At 33.8% G+C, this 22,605-nt stretch overlaps 1 protein-coding gene across 2 annotated transcripts in view; it reads left to right on the top strand.

Moving 5' to 3' along the window:
- Positions 1 to 22,605, top strand: part of LOC145093534 (dammarenediol II synthase-like) — an 84,934-nt gene that overhangs the window by 29,099 nt on the left and 33,230 nt on the right. The window contains exons 3-4 of one of the 2 annotated variants that reach the window (XM_079031681.1): positions 15,604 to 15,660; positions 16,992 to 17,081. In XM_079031681.1, the coding sequence (XP_078887807.1) occupies positions 15,604 to 15,660; positions 16,992 to 17,081 (147 nt within the window). The remainder of the gene's footprint in view (positions 1 to 15,603; positions 15,661 to 16,991; positions 17,082 to 22,605) is intronic. The other variant, XM_079031682.1, reaches the window with a different exon arrangement.

Here is a 22,605-nt window from a genome sequence, read left to right as displayed (position 1 = left end):
ACAAATCAGCCCACAACCTTCTTAAAAATAAACTCCCATCCCAAAACTAACCAAAACGCCCCTAGCTTTGGTTTATGAAGTCCACGAACGAATACTTTTAGAACAGGGCGTTACATAATTAAAAGGAAGACATACAATCATAAAATAAAAATTTCGAGCATCCCAATTTACCCAAATCCTAAGAAACCAAAATAAATAGCATAGTTTTAAAACACACCACAAACATAAAAATAATAAAAATCAAAGGATAGTGTTTCCTCATCGTTTCCTTGACTAGCTCCACTCGAATCAGCACCACCATTGTGCTCTACCCAACGTTTCTCCCAAGTCAAAACGTAAGTGTAATGAGTAGCAGCTCCATCCGGGGTTGATATCGCCAAATGATGGATTTACGCCTCCATGGAATCACCCAAAAAATTCAAACCCCTTCCAATATCATAATCATACTATCTGACCATAACATGGTAGGGATCCATAGGTAATCCATCTCCCATTTGCATAGGACGTTTGGCCTGAGGATTAGGTTTGTTCACTATTCGAATAAAACCGAATTATCCAATTGGACAATTTGGATTTGACTATTTGGTTCGGATATTCAGATTTTTTGGATTGGTTTTCAACAAAACCGAATTATTATTTTGGATTGGTTTTGGTTTATAAAATAAGAACCGAATAGTTCAAAAAAACCAAATAAACATTTATTATTTATCTATTTATAATATATATCTATAGTTATTTATTAATTTTGTAATTTGTTCAAATAGGTTCAAAACGTTTCACCCGATAAAAAAAACATTAATATACATTTTCTCTCAAAAATAGTTAACTATAATATATCTTCTTATTAGTTGTTTATAAATTTCAAATCACAACTAAATAATTTGTCTTTGCTTCTTGTGTAACGTTGGGTAATATTATAATTATATGTCATTTTAAAATGTTTAGGTTTTTGAAAACTGAATTATCAAAACTGATTCAACCGAATTGTAATTGGATCGGATTAGATAGGATTTGAATCTAGTTTGGATTATTCAGATTCATATTTTGAAAGCCGAAATCAATTTGGATTCACTTGATTGGATCGGATCAAACCGATCCATCGAAACGAACACCCCTACTCGGGATCCTGATCATAACCTCTCCTCCGCACATTTCTGCATTCTCCTGGATCCATCAGTGTTTCAAGTGCATCATCAAAAGGTATTGAAAAGTTGTCGTTCCCAAATCTCTCACTATGTGAGCTTTCTTAAACAAGCGGTCGTTCAACGAGCACCCTTCCTTCTTAGTAAAAAAATGCAACCTCGAGCTGCTCGAAAATACCAAAAGAACGGGGCAACTTCATAACCAACATCCCCTCGTAAATAGGGGATCCCTCTCTACTCTTTGCTTTCCTTCCTATAATAAATTCTGCCATGCAATAAGGAAGGTTGCATAACACATTTGTTGTAATAATAAACCACATGAAAAACACGTCAAGCTTAGGCACCCGATCACCTTCTAACTTTTGGTTACTGAAAAATGTGATAAATCTCTGGATGAATCGGTGAATAGTGGACCTAATATGTAACATCCCCATTTGGAATGTATCACAATATTGTTAGCCTTGGGCTCTGACGCGAAAACTTTCCAGGGGGGCACCCATCCTGGAATAGCTCTCGCCCGAGCACGCTTAATTGTAGAATTTTTTATGGGATGTGCTGCCCTCACGACTTTAAAACGCGTTGTGAAAGGGAATGTATCCTCATCCCTTATAAGGATGCTTAGTTCTCCTTCCCAGCCAATTTGGGATCAAGTGCAACCCACCTTCACCCCCCCATTATAATTTTCGACATCCATGTCGAACACATCGACATGTGCCCTAGCTTTGATACCATTTGTAACATCCCCCTCTGGCACATATCATAATATTGTCTGCTTTAGGCTCCCGACACGAACACTTCCCAGGGGGTCACCCATCCTTGAATTGCTCTTGCCCGAGCACGCTTAACTACAAAGTTCTTATGGGGTATGCTGCATTCATGGATTTAAAACGCGTTGTGACACGGAAGGTATCTACACCCCTTATAAGGAATGCTTAGCTCTCCTTCCAACCGATGTGGGATCAGGTGAAACCTATCTTCACCCCCATTATAGGGTTTGATGTCCCTGTTGAACACATCGACTCGTACCCTAGCTCTAATAACATTTGTAACATCCCCATCTAGCACGTATCACAATATTGTCCGCTTTAGGCTCCTGGCACGAAAACTTCCTAGGGGTCACCCATCCCCGAATTGCTCTTACTCGAGCACGCTTAATTGTAGAGTTACTATGGGATATGCTGCCATCACGGCTTTAAAATGCGTTGTGACAGGGAAGGTATCCACACCCCTTATAAGGAATGCTTAGTTCTTCTTTTCAGCCGAATAATTTTTTTGACTCCAAGAACCAGCCTATCAGAAGCTGTATGTTGAGTTTTTCTCCACGGTTCATTTTAGTAAGCGTGATGATGTGCAAGATCATGTCAACTTCACTTTCTATTTAGGTGGGAGAAGGAGACATTCTAGTTTAGTTGAATATGCATGGCGATTGGATCTTTACAACCGTTCTAGATCTCTTACCGAGGGTTTTGCTACTTTCCTGGGTGATTGTCACAAACATCTACCAGAGCACATGGTCAATTCTGATTGGTGGACTACAATAGCGAATGGGGTTTATGTGTCGGGGTCTGCTCCCAAGGGAATGATTATGTAACATCCCCCTTTGGCACGTATGACAATATTGTCCGCTTTTCGGTACATGTAAATCAGACCTCGTCTTTTATAAAAACCTTAGTAAGGTAAGGTTCAACCGCTTCTCCAAGCCTCGTTTCATTTATCCACTCCCATATCAGAACTGGTGGCCAAGCAATGTCCTTGGTTCTCAACCATGCGAGCTTGTGTTCCCATTCCAAAAGAACCACATGTGCGACAACCTTAGGAAAACTGTACCAAAAAAGTCACAGTCATCCGTGTGGGTTTATTTTTTGGGCGGGTGGTCTTCTTGGTCCCATTTTAACCAAAATAGATAAAACATCCCACAAATCAGAAAAATAAATGAATTTTTTCTCACTACCCAGTGCCTATTTCGTGTGCTTGACAACCACACCGCTTTTGAAGAACAACGACAAAAATCAGATACGTAATCTAAATTTTAATCCATTCCAATCAAAGGGGTTTAGTCAAGGTCAATTTCTAACACTATTAGGCTCGAAATACAGAACAAAATTAATCCAAAATATGCCTAAATGCGTTCGATTTTGAAACCCTAACTTTGAATAAATTCTAAAATCCGATGAAATTGGCGAAATCGATGCTCCATAAGCAGGAAACAAGCACCATTAAACCACTTAAGAGTTAAAATTACATACCTTGATGATCGAAAAACAAGAAAATCATAGAGAATCGGAGCAAAATTGGAATAATCGTTGTAAGAGAGAGTAGACGGTGTGTGTGTGTGTGGGGGGGGGGATTTGGTAAAAAATAAAAAATGTACGAAGCTTTAGGGTTTAAAATAGATTTACTGAGTTTAAAATGGGCCATAACGTGGGAACAACTCCTTTACGCCGTGGGGTTTTATAAAATTGTGATTATCGGGAAAAACTTGATGCCCACGGCATGGGAGCAACTCCATGCCGTGGCTACTGGTTACTAAAAAAATCTTTTTAATTTTTTAAACACAAAAACCCCAACCCACACCTTGTTTGTTGCTTTCCCTCACAAGAACAAGTAATAGACAAAATAAGAAGAGTGAAAAACCTTTTAAAACAAATGAAAAAGAAATAAAGCAAAACTCAAAAAGTAAAACGAAATGAAAAGAAAATTCAAACTGTGGGTTGCCACCCATAAACGCTTCTTTTTGAGGAGTCTTGAGTTGCATTCCTTCCCGCTCTATGGTGTAGCAGTTTCCCCTAGGATCACGTTCTCTCCTTCTTTGTCCTCTTTTGGTATCCATTCTTCATAGCACTTGACTCGATGCCCATTGACTTTAAAAGTCATTCCATCGTCCTAATGAAAAACATAGATTACAACAACAATGCTCTAAGCGGAAAAAAAATTAAATAAGTAATCATATTAGGGCATATGCAACCTAAGGGATCTATGTATTTAACATAAAAACAACATAATATGAATTATCAAACTACAAAACCCTAATGAAATCACATAAAGGAAGATTACATACCTTTTGATTTTTTATTGTAAACAAATAAGATCCAATTGATCTTGTAGTGACTTGGAAGCTAGCACCGGAAATCTCGTGCCTCTGATGGTTCATACCCAACCCTAGCATTGAGGAGACTTCATGAGAGAAGAGAGGGGATAAAAAATTTAAGTTGGCTTCTTGTGATAATGGAGTGGCCGAAATTCCTAGCCCAAGGGATCCTTTTATAATGCAACTTGGAAACCTTGGATAACCTTAATTTGAATAAAATAATATTTAGTCAAATTGGTAGTTATCCAGCTTCCTATTTATCTGTAAGGGATAATCTAGAAACCGTAGATTAGCTTCCAAGAAACCGTCCACCCCTAAGGGAGGAAGGTTCTAGAACCTCTTGTTCAACTACTGAACAATTATACTTTAACCTTTGGACTTATAATTTATCCAGTTAATCCCAAAATTAGTTCTAATTAGTTTCTAATGAATTATTATTTAAATATTACTATTTCTAATTAATATATTCTTTTAATATTATATTAATAAACTCATTTCTTGCTATTTATTAATCATTTAATAAATAAATAAATCAATATCTCTCTGTGAAAAGTCAGCCTATTCAATTACTAGGTTTGAGAGAAACCCAAAACGACTTTGCTAATAATTCAAGATTATACTAATTTAGTTAGTAGCTTAGACACCTAGTCCAACCGTCTCCCAGTTGGATAAGTCTAAAGCAAAATTACTAGTATTACTTTTAAATTAAACAACAAAGAGTGCTTCCATAGCAACTGTTGAACTTTGAACTAAAAGGACATTGGTCTTAAGATAAGTGATCAAATATTCCTCTGTTCTTCTAGATATCGTACATACATGAGACATTGATTATAATCAATCTCATTGTCCAAGTTTTGTTTCCTAATTTCTTGATTTGTGATGACGATGTAAGACTTCAAATTGAACACATAAATTGAGTCCTGACTGGGCCCAACACTATAAGTCAACTCCAAATCACGAGGGGCCCACTGATATCACTTTTCAGGTTAAGGCAAAAAGAACGAATATACTTTGACTCATATGTTTGTATTCTTTACTCACCAAATAATACATGATATTGCGTCTTATAACATCATGTTACTGATGCGTTTTTGCAACACCAATGCACAACCGACTTGTAAATTACAACTCATATACCTATGTTTTAAGAATATAAGATATTATTGTCTTAGAATTACTCATGATAGAATCCAAGAAGTAGTTCTATGAGCGTGGGTTAATCCAATACTTAAATCTCTATTTCTAAGTATCATGAATGTTGTAGCAATACAATTGCTATATCTAACTCCCTTAGACAAACTACAATCCAATTCATGACACTCTTAATTCACTACTTACTTCCCAAATTATGAGCGACTGTGGAGTTTGAATAATTAAATTATTCAGGAACTAAAACATGCAAAATGAAACACGATAATAAACTAATTAACTACGGTCTCAAATCTATTGAATATAAACAAATCCTATTATTTAATCACCACAATAATTATGACTTTATTCATTGTATAATGTTTCGAGTAATCAAATAACCACTTGAATAAAACATCAAGTCATGCCATGTTATGAATATGCATATTGTGCCTTGCTACAGTCCTTCCTTTGTGAACAGATCAACTGGACAATTTTCCAATGATGCTCACTTCACAATTCCAAATTCTTATCACTATCTAAAATGTATTGGAATTCCAACTTTACATGCATTGACCTTCTATGATGTCGAGGCTACTATGTCACAGAGACTGAGCCAACGATATTACATAATGTTCATTGGAACTTTCTTACTAGAAACAATTCCATGGTAATTTCAAATTCAAGGTACACTCCTTGAACACTTCTCTTGCAATAAAGTTTCCAACTCACATGTGGATTATAATAATCAACTCCCATTATGGAAACTTTTCCATATTCCCATACGACCATCAAATTTAACCAGAAATCATCTCAATCTAAAACATGTCACTATGGTCCTACCAAACAATACCATACTTCCAACTGTCCACAAGCTACCAATCCTTCGAATATTCTTGATAGTTGTTTAACAACTTTAGTCACACAAAACTCTAGTATTTTTTTTCTCACAATGCTCTAAGCATTTGAAAAACTAGAATAAGTGAATATTATAACATATGTAATCGATCCCATATCCAAAGCATATGGGACTCGATTCATCATGTCTCACATAAGGATTTCATATATGTTCAATCTCTTGCTATAATATTCTCATATATCGAATATCCTATGTTGAACCATTTCAAGGTGATATTCACATATGTCTATGACTAATTTATATTATACTATACGATCTAAACATTTAGATTCAAAACAAAGTATGAGTGTCCTCTCCCTTAAGTCTATCATGGCGAAACAATTTTCAAAAATTTCAACTTTCAAATTTAAAACTTTTGTTTCCTACGAACAGTATTGTGAACATGCAATAATGGCATAATGATTATGCTCCCACTAGTTGTGACATGTACATAGAAATCAACTGAACTTCTAGAAATCAATACTCTTGAATTTCTTACTGAAGTACAGATTTATGTTATGCGATTCTTTGATAAGTCTCCAACTAGACTTCTTAAGCTTATACACCTTCATTGGCTAGCATATGTGTGTGTTTAAATCCTTTCATAACTTATAACTATAAGTCTTTGAAAGTTCAATCAATTACTTTCCATTTCTCATAATTCGAAATATAAAGAGGGATGTCGTAATCTTATTGTGAATTTGAGAATGCAATTAATACAAGCAATACCGATACTGATCTTTATCAGATCCTGTGAAATCTACTAGAGAAAGTGTTTTCTCATAATCATTTACATGAACTAGAGCAAAAACTTTGCCACCTAGATTTTATGGTGCATACATTCCCATCCATGTATATCTATCATTTCCAACCCACAATCATAAGACAAGGTTTATGACAAAATCAAATTCAAATGTAGCTTTCCTCCATGGATTGAACTTTGCTTATTCTAAATTTCTTGCTCTCTAGTAGCTCAAGGGCCTACCAGTGCTAGCGTGTTGTTAAGCAGCTTAACCATATTGGTCAATTTACTTTCATTGACTTGGCGTTATGCTTTTATGGTTAAATGAAAAACATAGAACTCATAAGCATTTCCAACTCAATTGGAAGGTGCACAGAGATAAGAATGTCTCAATCAAACATGATTGGTTATTAACCTTAGGTCGTGTGCTAGTGATAACTAAAAAGTTTATTGTCGGTTGACTCTTACAACTCTCAAGATCAATAAAACTCCCACTGACTTATTGACATATGAGTTTTTCTCTCAAGGAACATTCATTGACGAGCTAAAACAATTAATCAAAAGTTTGTGTGGATTCCCGACAAGAAAACACTTCATAGAATTAGTCTCATTTTATCCTTTTTGTTTTAACGAAAACATCATAACTCCAATTCTAAATGTGCGAGAGTAAGAAAGCATTTTACTCCACATTTTTGTGGTGTTTTGACCCTTCTTAGTTTGAAAGAAGTTTCAAGATATGACTTGTAATAACTAGATTGTGGCTCTAAAACTCGATTGGAAACGAAGTATGACTCACCTCTTGATTGAAACATTCCAACAATGTCCGATTCCTCTTCTTTGTCATACAATTGTACTAAGATGTTCTCGAGGACCAATTATGATATAGTTTCACAATCATTAATATGATCACAAAACATGATACTAAAGTATTCTCCTTTCTTACCAGATTAGAGAATCTTTTATCTTTCTTCCTAATAGATTCTTTTTATTTTTCCTACTACTCTTTGAACCTTTTCAAAGTATCATAAATATGTTTAATCTTATAAGCGCAACCATGTTTACTCAAACATCAGAAAATCATGATGAATAGAGTTATCATCCTTTATGGTGGATCTGAATAGTCCATATCAACATGTAATAGATCCAATAGTCCTTCACTATAAACATGTGACCAATGAGTTAGTTATAATTATCAAATTAACATGATTCTCATATAATATACAATGCGACTTGTATAATACCAAGTATCTGTCCAGTTGGAAATGATATTTGTTTTCACTTGGTCAATTATTACAATACCACAAACGACATCATAAGAATCAAATCCACAATTAATATTGCTAATATTAGAAATCTAACCAACACTTTCATGAATGCCATTGTAGGGAAGTATAAAATGAGGCAACCAAATAAACCAAATTTTTGCTTTTATAGAAAATAAATGAAAAATTGGAACTTATCCTTTAAACGCATAAAGTTAAAACTATGTTTCTAGACATCTACTAAGAGTAATAAAAATCTGTTAAATTATCCTAACTCCTAAATAGTAGCTCCAAATTCTGATTATCGAACCATGTGACTGAAGTCCATTTCCATGATTAGATTTAGCTCACTATGCTTAAGCTTCCTTCTTTCTCTTAGATCCTGCAATAAAATTAAATGTGATCATTACATGATGTATTAAGAGTCTATAAATAGTAACTTGGAAAAACAATGGAGTTAGATAATGGATGTACCTAAAGTAGAGTCACACAACTTGACTTCACTATCTCTGAGATCTTTTCAGGTACTATGGGTAGCTTCGCAACCAATGTCCCTTCAATTGGCAGTAAAAACAAATGGACTATTTGGGCTTAACACATGGAATAATCTCAGAACAACCATTTCTGTATACCATATGATCAAACAGTTTGACTTTGGCCGATCCCTTTCCATTGGGAAGATAAATATTTTCTGAAACACCAATGTCACCATCACCAATGTCCATGGAAACCTTAGAATTAGACCCTATAAGCAACTTTGCTTCAGATGTGCTCTTAAGCATTTCTGCTTCAACAACTATAAACATTTCAGTCAGATCTATTAGGGTCACATTGAGTTTCCTCCTATGAAAGTTTTCAACAAATTGACCATATGATTTAGTAAGCGGGAGAAGAACCAAATCAATGGATTGCTCCCTTAGGAAAATGATACCCATTCTCTCTAACTTATCAATGTACGACTTCATTTTCAGAACATGCACACATAAAGAATTTCCATCTTGATGTTTACATGCCAATAGGGATTGAATAGTTTCATTTCCTTCAACTTGAGAAAACATGACATTGGGAGAGTCGCATAAAGAGGAACGGTTAAAGAAGCATGATGTTCAGTTCCACCATTTCCCGAAGAAGAGAAAACATGTTCACCTTGATTAGAATGTGGAAGATCATCGTTACAAGGAAGAGGAAAAACATTTCCAAAAGAACGAGGAAGACCATTTCTATCTTCATAAGACATCTAAAATTTAGGAGAAAAGAGAATTCAAGTTAGTCAATTTTAATCCTTAATTATTAACCTAAAAACTAAATTAAGGATAGGATCCATATTTTTGATTCGAACTTTGAAGAGGGATGTCGTAGTCAAGTTCGAATCTATTTTAGGTAGGTAAGGCTTTTACCAATTCCAATCTTATGAAACTCCTAGATCTTTTGAGATTCATTGATTCTTATCAATGGCATGTTTGATCTCAGATGATGCTCTCACTTTTGTGACTTGGATACCGAGGATCATAAACGAGATGTGAATAACCATGCAAACCGACTTGACAACCTTGATGTCATTTACCATCTCACATTGATGTGTTAGTTAACTATACACGCTCCATCATCAATGATAATTTTCAAGAAGTCAATCATATATCTATATAGTCTTTATTAGTGTGTCGCTTAACCACACACACTCCACTAACGACATATAAAGCATGATGTGCGTTTTCATTGATTATCATACTTTTCACATTTTTCCTAAAGTAACTAAGAGTGGGATTTTAAAAATCGTTTAGTTACTTTATATCATTATACTTATTAATGAGATTATGTTCTATCAAATCCGTTCAGCTAACGACCCTCGACCATATAAGAGAACGATGGGTAATAGTGGATATACAATGACGGTTATTTTATAGGCCGTTTCCTTAAATGCTCCTTATAGTATGGCTTCGTGAATGAGGTGTACTAGTGATTTGACTGACTTTGTCTTATACATATAGTATATATATTAAACTTTTAATATTATATATATATAAGGTGTATTTTAAAACTTTTCCAAAAATACTACGTTTAATTTACAAAATTCGAAATTAATAAATTAATTCAATTTAAATTAAACCAATAAGATTTGACATTAATTTTTAGAATCAATCAATATCTAAATTACTCATTTAAACACTTAAAAATGAATTATATTAGTCAATTCAATAATCAATTAAGTCAAAGAATTATCTCATAGTTTGTAGGCTTTTATTTAATTTTCAAATATATAGGCAAATTCGGATTTGGCAGATACAAAACATATCATTACAAAATAATAAGCATCCAAAAATAGATTAGGCAGATAAAAAATGAAAAAAAATTGAATTTCTCCAGAGCTTACGTCGTGAGCATCAACTCTCACGTCGTGAGAATCAAAAAACCGAAAAAAAATTGTTTAATTAACTAATGTACAACTAGATGAAAGACAGCCATAGCTCTGATACCACTAACTGAAAACGTAGGCTACAATAACAATGCTCTAAGCGGAAAAACAATTAAATAATTAATCATATTAGGGCACATGAAACCTAAGGGATCTGTGTCTTTCACATAAAGGCAACATACTATGAATTATCAAACTACAAAACCCTGATGAAATCAGAATTCATAGAGAAAGATTACATACCTTTTGATTTGTTATAGTAAAAAAATCAAATCCAATTGCTCTTGTAATCACTTGGAAACTAGCACCAGAAATCTCGTGCCTCTGTTGGCTCAAACCCAACCCTAGCAATGAGGAGACTAGAAGAGAGAAGAGAGGGGATATGAAATTTCGGTTGGCTTCTTGTGAGAATGAAGTGGCTGAAATTCCTAGCCCAAGGGATCATTTTATAGTGCAACTTAGAAACCTTAGATAACCCTAATTTGAATAAAATAATATTTATTCAAATTGGTAAGTATCCAACTTTTTATTTATCTGTAAGGGATAATTTAGAACTACTAGATTAGCCTCCAAGAAACTATCCACCCCTCAGGGAGGAAGGTTATGGAAGCTATTGTTCAACTATTGAACATGTATAATTATTTTTTATACTATATAGTAAAAATGTCATTAGTAATCTCTTATACATAAATAAGATTCACATATGTAAAATAAACTACATTATTTGCCTTCTGAAATCCATTACTTGAAGTTGGAATATATGTATTTTATTTGTATAATAAAGACAACAATGACATAGATAAGTTTGATTCAAATCATGTTTGATTCAAAAGTGTTTGCTTATAAAACTTATTATTTAAAAAACATTGATATTTACTTTATAATTCTATTAAGAGATCCAATTCTCTAAAATGAATTTAATCATTTTAGAATATAAATGTGATCGTTATAAGAAAAACGAGTAAGTAAATAATCAGTCATCGAATCAATAAGTTTGATTCAAATCATGTTTGACTCAAAAGTATTTGCTTTGAGCAGAAGCATATATTTAGACAATATAATTAAAACATATATTTTTCCAAAACAAACATTGTTTTACAATACAATGGTAGGGCGTCTTTTATCCCAATTATCAAATTCAATAAGGTAGATATTGATTATCAATTATATTGTAGCATATAATTCGTAGTTTTATGGGATCACTAATAGTTTATGTTAATAGACATTTTGATCCCATTTATGCCTCAAATCTTTCTTGTTTAGGTGACCTTTATCACCAAGGATTTCAGATAAAACCCTCCAGTTTGATGAACATGTGTAATTAGCCTATAAATAGTTTATTGTAATCGTGAATACACCTAGACCATCAAAAGATAAAACTAACAATTAGATATCATTTATCCCACCAGCTTATACAAGCAACGTATGAGTGCTTTCAAATTGGATTTGAAAGATTTGTGTTTAATAAGGGGTATTTTCATGTTTTATAATTATATTTAAAAAAAGCATATGATATCATGGTTATTACATGCATCTAATAAGCAATGTTATACTTTTAGTAAAATCACATTTTATAGAAATGCTACTTTTATAAAATTTAATTTATATAATTGACGCGGTTAAATTTTAAATTTAATATGTTGTGTTAACTTTTGACATTTGAACGCTAAAGAAACATTTATAAACCTTTTAATAAAACTTTATTTTTATTATATAATGTTTGGAGTTTGATAAGTCTCTAAAATCTTAATTTTAAACTTATAATATTTAGTCGTCAAAATTTGTCATTATTAAGGTTTTTATAAAAATTGTTACAACAATTTGGTACATTATGTAAAAGACAAATTGTAAATCTAAACTCAATGTGATCATTTTATGTTTAAAGAATTAGCTATCATTTTAAAATCTAGTTTTACAAACATGCGTAATATAAAAATATAAAACAAGCATAACAGAGTATTAAAATATATCTGCATAAACCAACCATATCTAGTGACATTTTGTGAGTCATCACAAAAATATCAAGTCCATTTGTAAGGGACATATGAGACCAAATCTTTAACTTGTTGCACTTTTGTTCTCCCACATGCTTTGACGACTCCAAGTAACAAAACTTCACAATTTTATAAAAGTTATAAAACTATATAAAATCATGGGGTGACACTTGATCCTTGAAAATGGTCTTCATCTTCATCTTGTTATATTTTTATAAAAATAAATTATTTCTAAAACTAATCTATTACTTACAAAAATAAACAAGATGAAAATTTATCTAGTTAACTGTTATATACGATATGAATAAATAAATATTACAAACATTTTAACAAACCAACACATACAACAACACAAGAGGTCCATGGCTAGTTTATGCATATAATACACATATACATACCTAATTTTATATAAAACAACACTTTGTTTTTTTATAACAACTTTTATGACTAAAAAGATGCATGTAAGCTTCTAGTCATAAAAAATGATAATTATAAACATTTTAAAGTTGTCACAGAAAATATGTATCGATTTTCTTACAAAAAGAAAACAATCCATGCTTTTCAAAATATATTATACCGAATACTATAATATCTAACAAATCTTTCAAAAATAGCTCTGATACTAATTGTGGAGTTTTATTCAAAAATTGGTTTCTAAAACACTACAAAACGACAACAAAAGCTTTAAAATTAAGAATAAAATGAAAACTATTTTAACCCACCAATGATCATTTTGCAAACATGTAAAGATTAAGAAAACCGTAGGAAGAAAAGATTACAACCTTAGAAGACTTTGGTTCTCTTCGGAGGTTGGATGTTGATGAAGAATGTAGAGTAGAACCCCATCTTGGTTAGAAACACCAACAGTTTTGCAACTTGACAAGATGCTAGTCTTCTTATTGTTATAGAAAAAATCTCTTAAGCTTTTATAACACAAGTATTAACTTAAATAGATATACAAGTAGCATCTTTATTTCTAGAAAGTGCTTAACCTTTAAGAGTGAAAGAGAGAATACAAAGAAAGAGAGAGAGAGAGAGAGAGAGAGAGAGAGAGATGGAGAATTCAAAATTTGATCAAGTAGAAAGGAAGAGAAACAAGTAGCTTATATGTTCTTTCTTTTAGTCTTTATCCCATAGGTCTTAACACTTTAAGACCCATGCTTCATGATGGTGTTTTGCCTAACTTTAGAAGCATGTTCCTTACCATTATAATAAGTAAATGCATGACTGGCTCCATCTTGTCTCCAAGCTTTTACAGTTACGGTTTAACATATAAAAAGGAAGATATTTTTATAAAAAAAAACCTCTCATTATTTTATAAGTTATATACCTTTATCCAATTATCTAAATGAAAAAAGTATTTCGAGTCGAAAAAGATGTATATGACTTAATAAATCATACATTATTATATATAATGATACTTAACATTAAAAATTAATATTTCCATGAAATAAATAATTTTCAATTAATTACAAGAGTTATATTTATCTATCAAGAATAGAATACTTATAAATGTTATATTTTCATAAAGTTGTTGTTATTGTGACCTTTTAGGGTCATATATTATCTATAAATATCATTCTATAAGCATATAGATCTTTAATATACATGAGCATGAGGTTGAGGTGGATAGACATTATTAGTTGGTGTATAAGTTTGTACAATAGATAGAAAGATTCTAAATGTGGATGAATTTGAGAGTTGATATATAAAACAAAATTATGAGTTGTGCAAAACAAGGTAAGTGTTTTGATTTTGATGGAGTACAGTTGAATCTTCATCTTGAGGATTTCCAAACAGGTCACGAATATCCATTCTTTCAGATTTATATTTCCTTATAAAAACCTCTTAAAAGTTATCTATCTGTCTCTTAGACCATTCATGAACTTAATGGTAGTCTTGAGGTTTCTCATGATAGTGTTAAGAGGGCTAACTTGTTACTAATAAGTTTATATATGTTACATGCATCCTTAAAAGATTCTACATGAACAATGTGAAAGCTATCAACGTCATTGATTATTGAAGTTGATCTTTTGTCTTTGTAGTATTTGGTTCTTTTAACCATTCTTTATATAGTTAATTATATAGCCGTAGAGGTATTCCATCCACATGCTCAACATTATCTATTACATTGTTATCTAATTTCTCAAGATCTTGGGTGAGTTGGCATTAAGCTTGTTGACCAAACAAGAACTTTGCGGAAACATTATTCTTTAGTGGCTATTATAAGGAAAATGAGTACCATGCTCAATATATATATATATATATATATATATATATATATCCCAATATCCTTCCCTTCATTTTTAGATAATTTCCCATTTTGGTTTTCCAATGTTCATATTGTATGACTCTCATTATAGGTGCTCATGTAGAGCAATCTATACCATTAGCAACATTTATTAAGTACAAAGGTGAGTAATTTTTATTATCCATGATTTTAAAAATATTTGAGTGATGTGGTATATATCTAGAGTTCATTCTTAGCTTTCAAGAAATGAAGGAAAATCATAGTTTTCTTTAAGTTATAATCTAAAAGTTGGAGAGACAAAAACCATTGTGGCTCTGATGCAAATTGATACAGTTAAGAACCCTTAGACTATTTTTAGAATAAGTATAATAACAATCACTGAAGTAAACAATAAATAAAACAAGTGAGAGAACTTAACATAAGAGAAATATGAGGAACGATATCATAAAATTGTATAGGACTTTCCTTTTCATTAATTGGAAAGATTGATGTATGATTACACGATAGAGGACCTGTTTATTAGTTAAGAAATGTATGGGATAGTTAAGTTGAACATTTGTTAGTACAAATAGAAATAATAAAAGCTACATGACTGTTCCATCAAAATATATTTTATTTGATATTATTCCTTTTACAAAAGTCAATATTACAAACTAGAAAACAACTCATAAGTATTCAACCGCAGAAGGGAAAACATTGGTTGTATGGAGCCGCGAGTTATATAATCCGAGATTATATGGAGGTTAGTTTTTCTTTCTTCAATATGTGGGTTTAGGCATGTAAATATTTATAGATGCAAATTTACGTGTGATCATGTGATCCAAACAAAGGCGTAAAATACAACTTTCTCTTGTATACGGGGCTCTATGGGCGATTTTGAAGGAGAGGAATGCTATTATCTATAGACTTGAACAACGAGCTTGCATGTCATTGGTGGATGATATTAGTATTAACAGTTTTAACTAGATTTTTTTGGAACAGAGAAATATTTTATTAAAAAAACTAGTAAAAAGCTAGAAAAAGTACATTACAACAATTTAGAAGCTAAATCATGATTATGAGGCTTAACAGTCCAACCAAGCTTAGCTTTACTATACCTATTGGAAATCCATAAAAATGATCTCTCAACAACCTCATAAAAATAAGGTATTTCCTAGTAAGACCTATTCCAAAAATAGTGGAATTAAGAAAATTCCAAAGGCACCAAATAGTAAATAACATCACCGTATCAAAAGCCTTTCGTTGACCACCTCTTAAGGAAACAAAATTACACCAAGAGAGAAAATCAGTAATAGTAAACTGATCGGGAAGATGAACGTCCCACCATAACGCAATCTGTCTCTGAATATCCTTGAGCTACTTACACCCACAAACAGATGATCATTAGTATCAACAATACTATAACAAACTGGGAACATAATCGAATGCATCTCTGTCCCTCGGTAAGATAATCACTCCCTGGTAGGGATACCTTCAAGTATAATCCTCCAAATAAGAATATTGATTTTGATAGGAACCTAGTTATTTCACCTAGTCTACGCACCATAGATATCAAGCATACTAGAATCTATATACGAGCGAGTTGAAGAAACAGAGAAGACATCAAACACATTTCCCAGCCAACCCAATCTGTCAGGTCTATCATGCAACCGAAAGATCTGCAACAAAACCATGAACTCATTCCACTGGAAAATATGACACTTATTATTGAGAAAATAATTTTGTATAATAATAAATTTGTATTTTAAGACATATTTAGTCATTTTAGGTATACAATTTACCATTAACTCAGTAGTCCTGTACAAATCCTATGATATTGCAATTTAATTCTTTTTAACACGATTTACCATTAAAATACTTTTATACATGATTTATCAATGGATTATATCATGATAATCATTTGCCAAATAACATTTATTCACACCACCACCATCCGTCCTTAGCAACAAACACACTTATTCAACACCACAACCCCATATCTATACCATTCACCACCGTCATAATGATAGATCACTAACCTTATAATCATTTCCTCTTAAAATTCACCGCTTGACTCTATGTTTGTATGTGCAGCTTATCATCTTGTACATCAGTGGAACCATCAATACACATTTAACCGGTGAGCACAAGAAAGAAATGAAACGTTATATCTACAACCATCAGGTAAGGGATGAAATATTATTATTATATTCTTATATGAGCTGGGATTTGGGTGTATATATATATATATATATATATATATATATATATATATATATCCGGTTAGAAGGAAATGATTAGTAGGAAGATAAAGAAAGTTTTTTTCTGCATATTTTTTTAGTGAACAAAAAAAAACGAATAATTATATAAATCAAAAGTAACATGAAAAAAAAATCTGGAAAAAAAATCACGATTAATCATTTTTGCGACGATTTTGTTGTTATTTACTAAAATTATCATAAAGATTATTTGCTTTATTCATTGAAAAATTGATCATGAATGTATTTTTTTTGGGATTTTTTTTCTTGTAAATCAATTTACTTTTGATTCATTTGATGATTTGTTTACCTTCCTACCAATGATTTCATTCTTATCATATATATATATATATATATATATATATATATATATATATATATATATATATATATATATATATATATATATATGGGTTAGGTTATTTTGTTTTCACTATCTATTGTGTGCATGTATGATTGATTCTGGACCAATCATTTTAATTATTTTAAGAAAGTAATTAATGTATATTACATGTTGAAGATATAATGGATATTAATTACATCTTCAGCATTTAATATGCATTAATTACTTTCTTAAAATAACTAAAATGATTGGTCCAGAATCAATTATACATGCACACAATAGATAGTGAAAACATTTGAACCTAACTCATATATATATATATATATATATATATATATATATATATATATATATATATATATATATATATATATATATATATATATATGAGGGATTTAAATTCCACAAATGTGAACAATGGAAGCAATAAAAACGATAACCTCAAAAGCCAAAATGGATCCAGGTACAACCAACTCTATTGTAACTAAATAAACATGAGGAAACGAGAAATTGTTAACTAGATTGTTTTGTTTAGGGTAGTTTATGTCATTTTATCATTCTTTCTCTACATGTGTGTAACTTTGTTTTCTATATATTCTTTGCCCCTCTCTTTAGTGGCTATTCACTTTTCAATTAATTAAATGGTATCAGAGCCTTCAATCGGCTCTTCCTCTTTCTTTCTATCTTCCAGATCGTTTATATTCCTCCATCCTCTTCCTTCTTCCCCATCTGTTTTCTTCATTCTACCATGGCCTCCTAATCATCCATCGATACCAACATCCCATTGAACATTATCATCCATATTCTAACTATTAAACTTGGCCCTTCAAATTATTTGCTATGGAAAAATCAATTCATCTGTATTCTCTCTTATCAAAATCTTCTCCATCATGTTGATGGAACCAGTGTTTCTCCCTCTCTTACTCGTATTGAGTCCGCTAAAACTGTTGACAACCTTGATTATTATGTATGGGTTTTGGTTGATCAAAAAACAATAATCATTCTTCATGCTTCCCTGTCTGAGGAAGAAGTTACATTAATCGTTGGACTATCCACTACTAAACAAATATGGTCAGCCCTGGAGGCCGCCTATGGAAACTCTTTTATTGAAAGAGTTCACACAATCTGTGATCAACTTCGACTCATTAAGAAAGGAAATAAACATGTTGCTGACTATGGCCGGTTGTTCAAATGTCTTTGTAATTAGCTTGCTACCATTGGGCATCCGGTTGATGACAGTGACTAACTTCACTGGTTTCTTTGTAGCTTAGACCCTTCATTTGAAACCTTCTCTACCAAAATTCGTTCCGCTAGACCTGCTCCATCATTTTATAATTTACTTGCTAGAACCGAAAGCCACGAGATGTTTTATCAAGCCCTTCATCAGTCATCATCCCCTACGGTTGCCTTCAATGCCACTTGAAAACCATCACCCTAGGCTGGTCGTGGTCGCGGTGGTAGATTGAGAGAACAAGATCGATCTAATGCGCAGGGACAAGGTTTGAAAACTCAAACCTTGAATGAATGTTTAAGATCAATGTCTGCTTGCTAATAAATGTTCAAGTCAAGCCTGGAAAGACCAGTCAAGTCTTAGATAATAGATTCAGCAAATGATCAACTCATTTAATGAACAATTAGAATAAATGATCAAGGTAAAGTTAATAAACGAAGAACAAGAAGAATGTTTGAAAGAAGTTTGAAATAACTTAGCAAAGTGCCAAAAGTTAAGTGAAAAGATCCGTTGTTGACTTGTATTGAATGCTCCTATAAATAGGAGTGAAGGTTACAACGAATTAACTAGAGTGCTTACATAGGACTGGACAATAGAAATGATTCGGACATTCTGATTGTCCAAATACAACAAAAGACTAAGTCCTATGAAATGTTACATAAATACAAGGACAAATATAATAAATGCACTAAGACAAAACAGAGTTGCTCCGGATCAGCATCCATTCCGGACATGAGAGTCATTCCGGAATACCTTCAGCTTCATATCTTCTTCTTTCCTGGTCCGGACAGATTCTAGACCACTCTCCACTTCGGAACATACACGCTTTGGAATGAGTACTTAGGATTGCTAAAGGTTCACTTTCAGGCTCCAACAATCTCCCCCTAAGTGAACTTAGCAATCCAGCAAACATAGTTCATTTCTCCCATGATGAAGGTGTAGGCTCTGAACAACCACTCTCGGACTGCAATGTACCACGCCAATTGACTTACAAACTTTGCCTTGACCTATTCTAGAGCATCAGACTTGGATGCCCGGGATATGAACTTCTTCAGAGCTTTGGTTGGAACTAGATGTTTGTCAAGGACTCGGAAACAGTCCTTCTTGTTTGTCTTTCTTGTTGTGTAGACAAACCCTAGAACCGGTTCTTCAATATGACCATCTGCAAGAATTTCAGCTTCCGGAAGAACAAAGTCGATTTTGGGAACAAATTGTTCAGTTCTGTATAGGTGTGCAAGCTCATAATAACATCAGCAAAATTCCACAACATAATCTTTCAGGAAGCTCAGAGTAGCATGGTAAGCTCCCATACTGATGTCATCCTTTTGATTTTCTCTGAAGTAGGCAGCTAAAGTGAGGATGTCATTAGGATTCATGGAGGGAAAGTCAACATTAGTAAGAGTCCGAGGTGTTGGCTTGTTCCAGAGTATGTGAAAACAGAATAGAGGACTATTAAGATTAAATTTCACCAAAATTTTTCTTCCGAAACCCTGAACTTTGGTTATTCTCTTCCTTGTCCACAATTCCTTGAGAGGTTTTGCATGCTTAGAGTAGAAATTTTTAAGTCTTTGTCACTCAGTTCGGAAAATCACCTTTCGGATCGTCAGATAGGTGAAGAGGAGAAAATTTGATGTAGAATTTGCAATAGGGAGAGAGAAGAAGATCCAACTGTTCGGAGTCATTGGTAGGAACATCGTAGTACATGTACATAACAATTTCTTGAGCCTGGAGAATGCCTTCATGGCAAAGAGGAGAGATGTCACACATCGGATCAGGATTATCCTTTAGCGCTTGGATCTGAATGCTATCCTCTAATGCCTGGTTGATTTCCTCCTGAGACCATCCATGTCTTTTCTTTAGAGGAGGTCCAAAATGAAAGGCTTGTTGCTCGGAAGTCATAGGTTTCTTCCCTTTGTCTCTCTGTAGTGTAGATATAACGAGCTTCATGTTTTCATATACCATAAATTCCGGAGCGGGATTTGGAGGAGGTTTTTCCGGAATTTCATCAGGCATTCGGAGAGGAGAACCCTGGTCGATTTGAGCAATCTTTGGGTCCGGAATGGGGGGCTGCATGGAAGGAGTGGCTCGAAAGGCTTGAGCGGTTAAGAAGGATTTTGCTTTAGCCATTTGAATGCCCATCCTGAGAGCATCAGGAAGAGAGGATGGCCAGGAAACAGCGAACCAGATTCTCCTTTGCTCTTCTGTTATTTCCTTCGGAAGGGTCAACTTAGGAGCTCAAAGACCAAGAACTCACTTAGGAGCTTTATCCATAATGTATTCGTCTTCATATTCACTTCCTTCTTCTTCCGAGGAGTTTGCTAGTAGTCTGGAGATGACTTGAACTTCATCTTCGGAATCTAGGTCTTCATCTCGGAGAGTAAATTCCGAGGCGGGTTTCCAAGGTTAGGTTGGGCCTTCTCCCCCTCTTGCATCGAGAAACCTTCAGACCGGTGCAAGCTTTAAATACTCATTTACATCATCAAATTTCTCAAACACTTTTTGGAGACCAGTGTTGAGTTGTTTGGTAAGATTATCATAGGCTTCGGACGTGGGAGCTTGTTCAACAAGGTGATTGAACAGATGACTAAGGATGGCTAACATCTCATCAAACTTCCTATTTGGAACATGAACGATGTTCCAAGTGGAGCGAAGAAGCTTGATGAGGACTTATTGAATGATCATGTTCATTTCGTCCTTCTTCTTGATCTCCTTCTCTAGTCGTTGGAATTGTTTCTCATGACGCACATGGTCTGCTTAATAAGATCATTGGTAGTAGACACCAAGTCATCATGGACTTTGAGCATGGAGGTCATAGTGTCCAGGTAGTGTTCGACGGAGGTATCATACTTGGCTTCAACTTCCTCCATTGAGTGGTTGATCTGGAGAGAGATTAATTGATCCAGTTGGGCTTCCCTTTCAGCAACAGATGGTCCGGACTGCTGGGATATAGACTGAAGAATGGAATCAAGTTTGGAGTCAAGTCCGGAGAAATTTTGATCCATTTTTGTGTTGATCTCTGTTACGAAAGTTTCGATAGATGACACTTTCTTCATAGTGTCTGAGACGTTGGTCTGAATCTCGAGAAGAGCGAAGGGGTCAATATAGTCACCAGATAATGATTCCGAATCAGAATCTGAGTTATGCGGAGGAGCTTGGCGTGAAGAAATATTTGTAGATGGACCCGGCTTGGTTGCAGCATCATCTTCATGCATTTTGGAGTTGAGTTCACCATCCATAGTGGTTGATGAAGAGGATCTAAAGTCGTAGGCAGACTTGGATACATATGCCTTTGATTGAAAATGGATTGAAGTCATGAAATTTGTGTGCGGAATATTTTTTTTCTTCATCATCCAACATGACTTCTTCGGAGAGCTCTTTATCCGGATTGGTTTGGAAGACGTCTTGGTGAGTGGTAACAGGTGGTAATTCAGAAGTGAGTTTGTTGACAGCATCCACATCAGTGGGAGAAACATAAGGCATATTGCTTTGGATGGCTCTATTCCTCATGGAGATGAGAGTGGACTCCACTTGAGCTCTGGTGAGATCTGGACGTTTTGATGCGGCCTTGTTAACAAAATCTTCCCATTGGGGATCATCAGCACCTGGTCGTCCTGTACGCCTTCTGGGTATCAGACTAGTTGAGGCTTCCGGAGTCGGAGAGACTGCTCCATCTCCGGAAAGCTTAGGGTCCGAAAAGGGGGTTCCGGAGTGTGTGCGTGTAGAATAAATAATGGGATTATCAAAAGATAGTCGTGGGTTTGTTCCACGGGGCTGCAAGGAACTATGGTCAACACCGACATCACATTTTTTGGGAAAGTGAGGGTGGATTATGTGGAGACTCCACGTGAGTGTGTGCAGGTGATTTTGAAACATTGA

The sequence above is a fragment of the Lactuca serriola genome, chromosome 3 (genome assembly GCF_051521515.1).
Source record: "Lactuca serriola cultivar US96UC23 chromosome 3, Lser_US96UC23_V15, whole genome shotgun sequence".
In the NCBI taxonomy this organism is placed as follows: domain Eukaryota; kingdom Viridiplantae; phylum Streptophyta; class Magnoliopsida; order Asterales; family Asteraceae; genus Lactuca; species Lactuca serriola.
The sequence above is the reverse complement of the archived record's forward strand: the minus strand, read 5'-3'. Positions and strand labels throughout refer to the sequence as shown.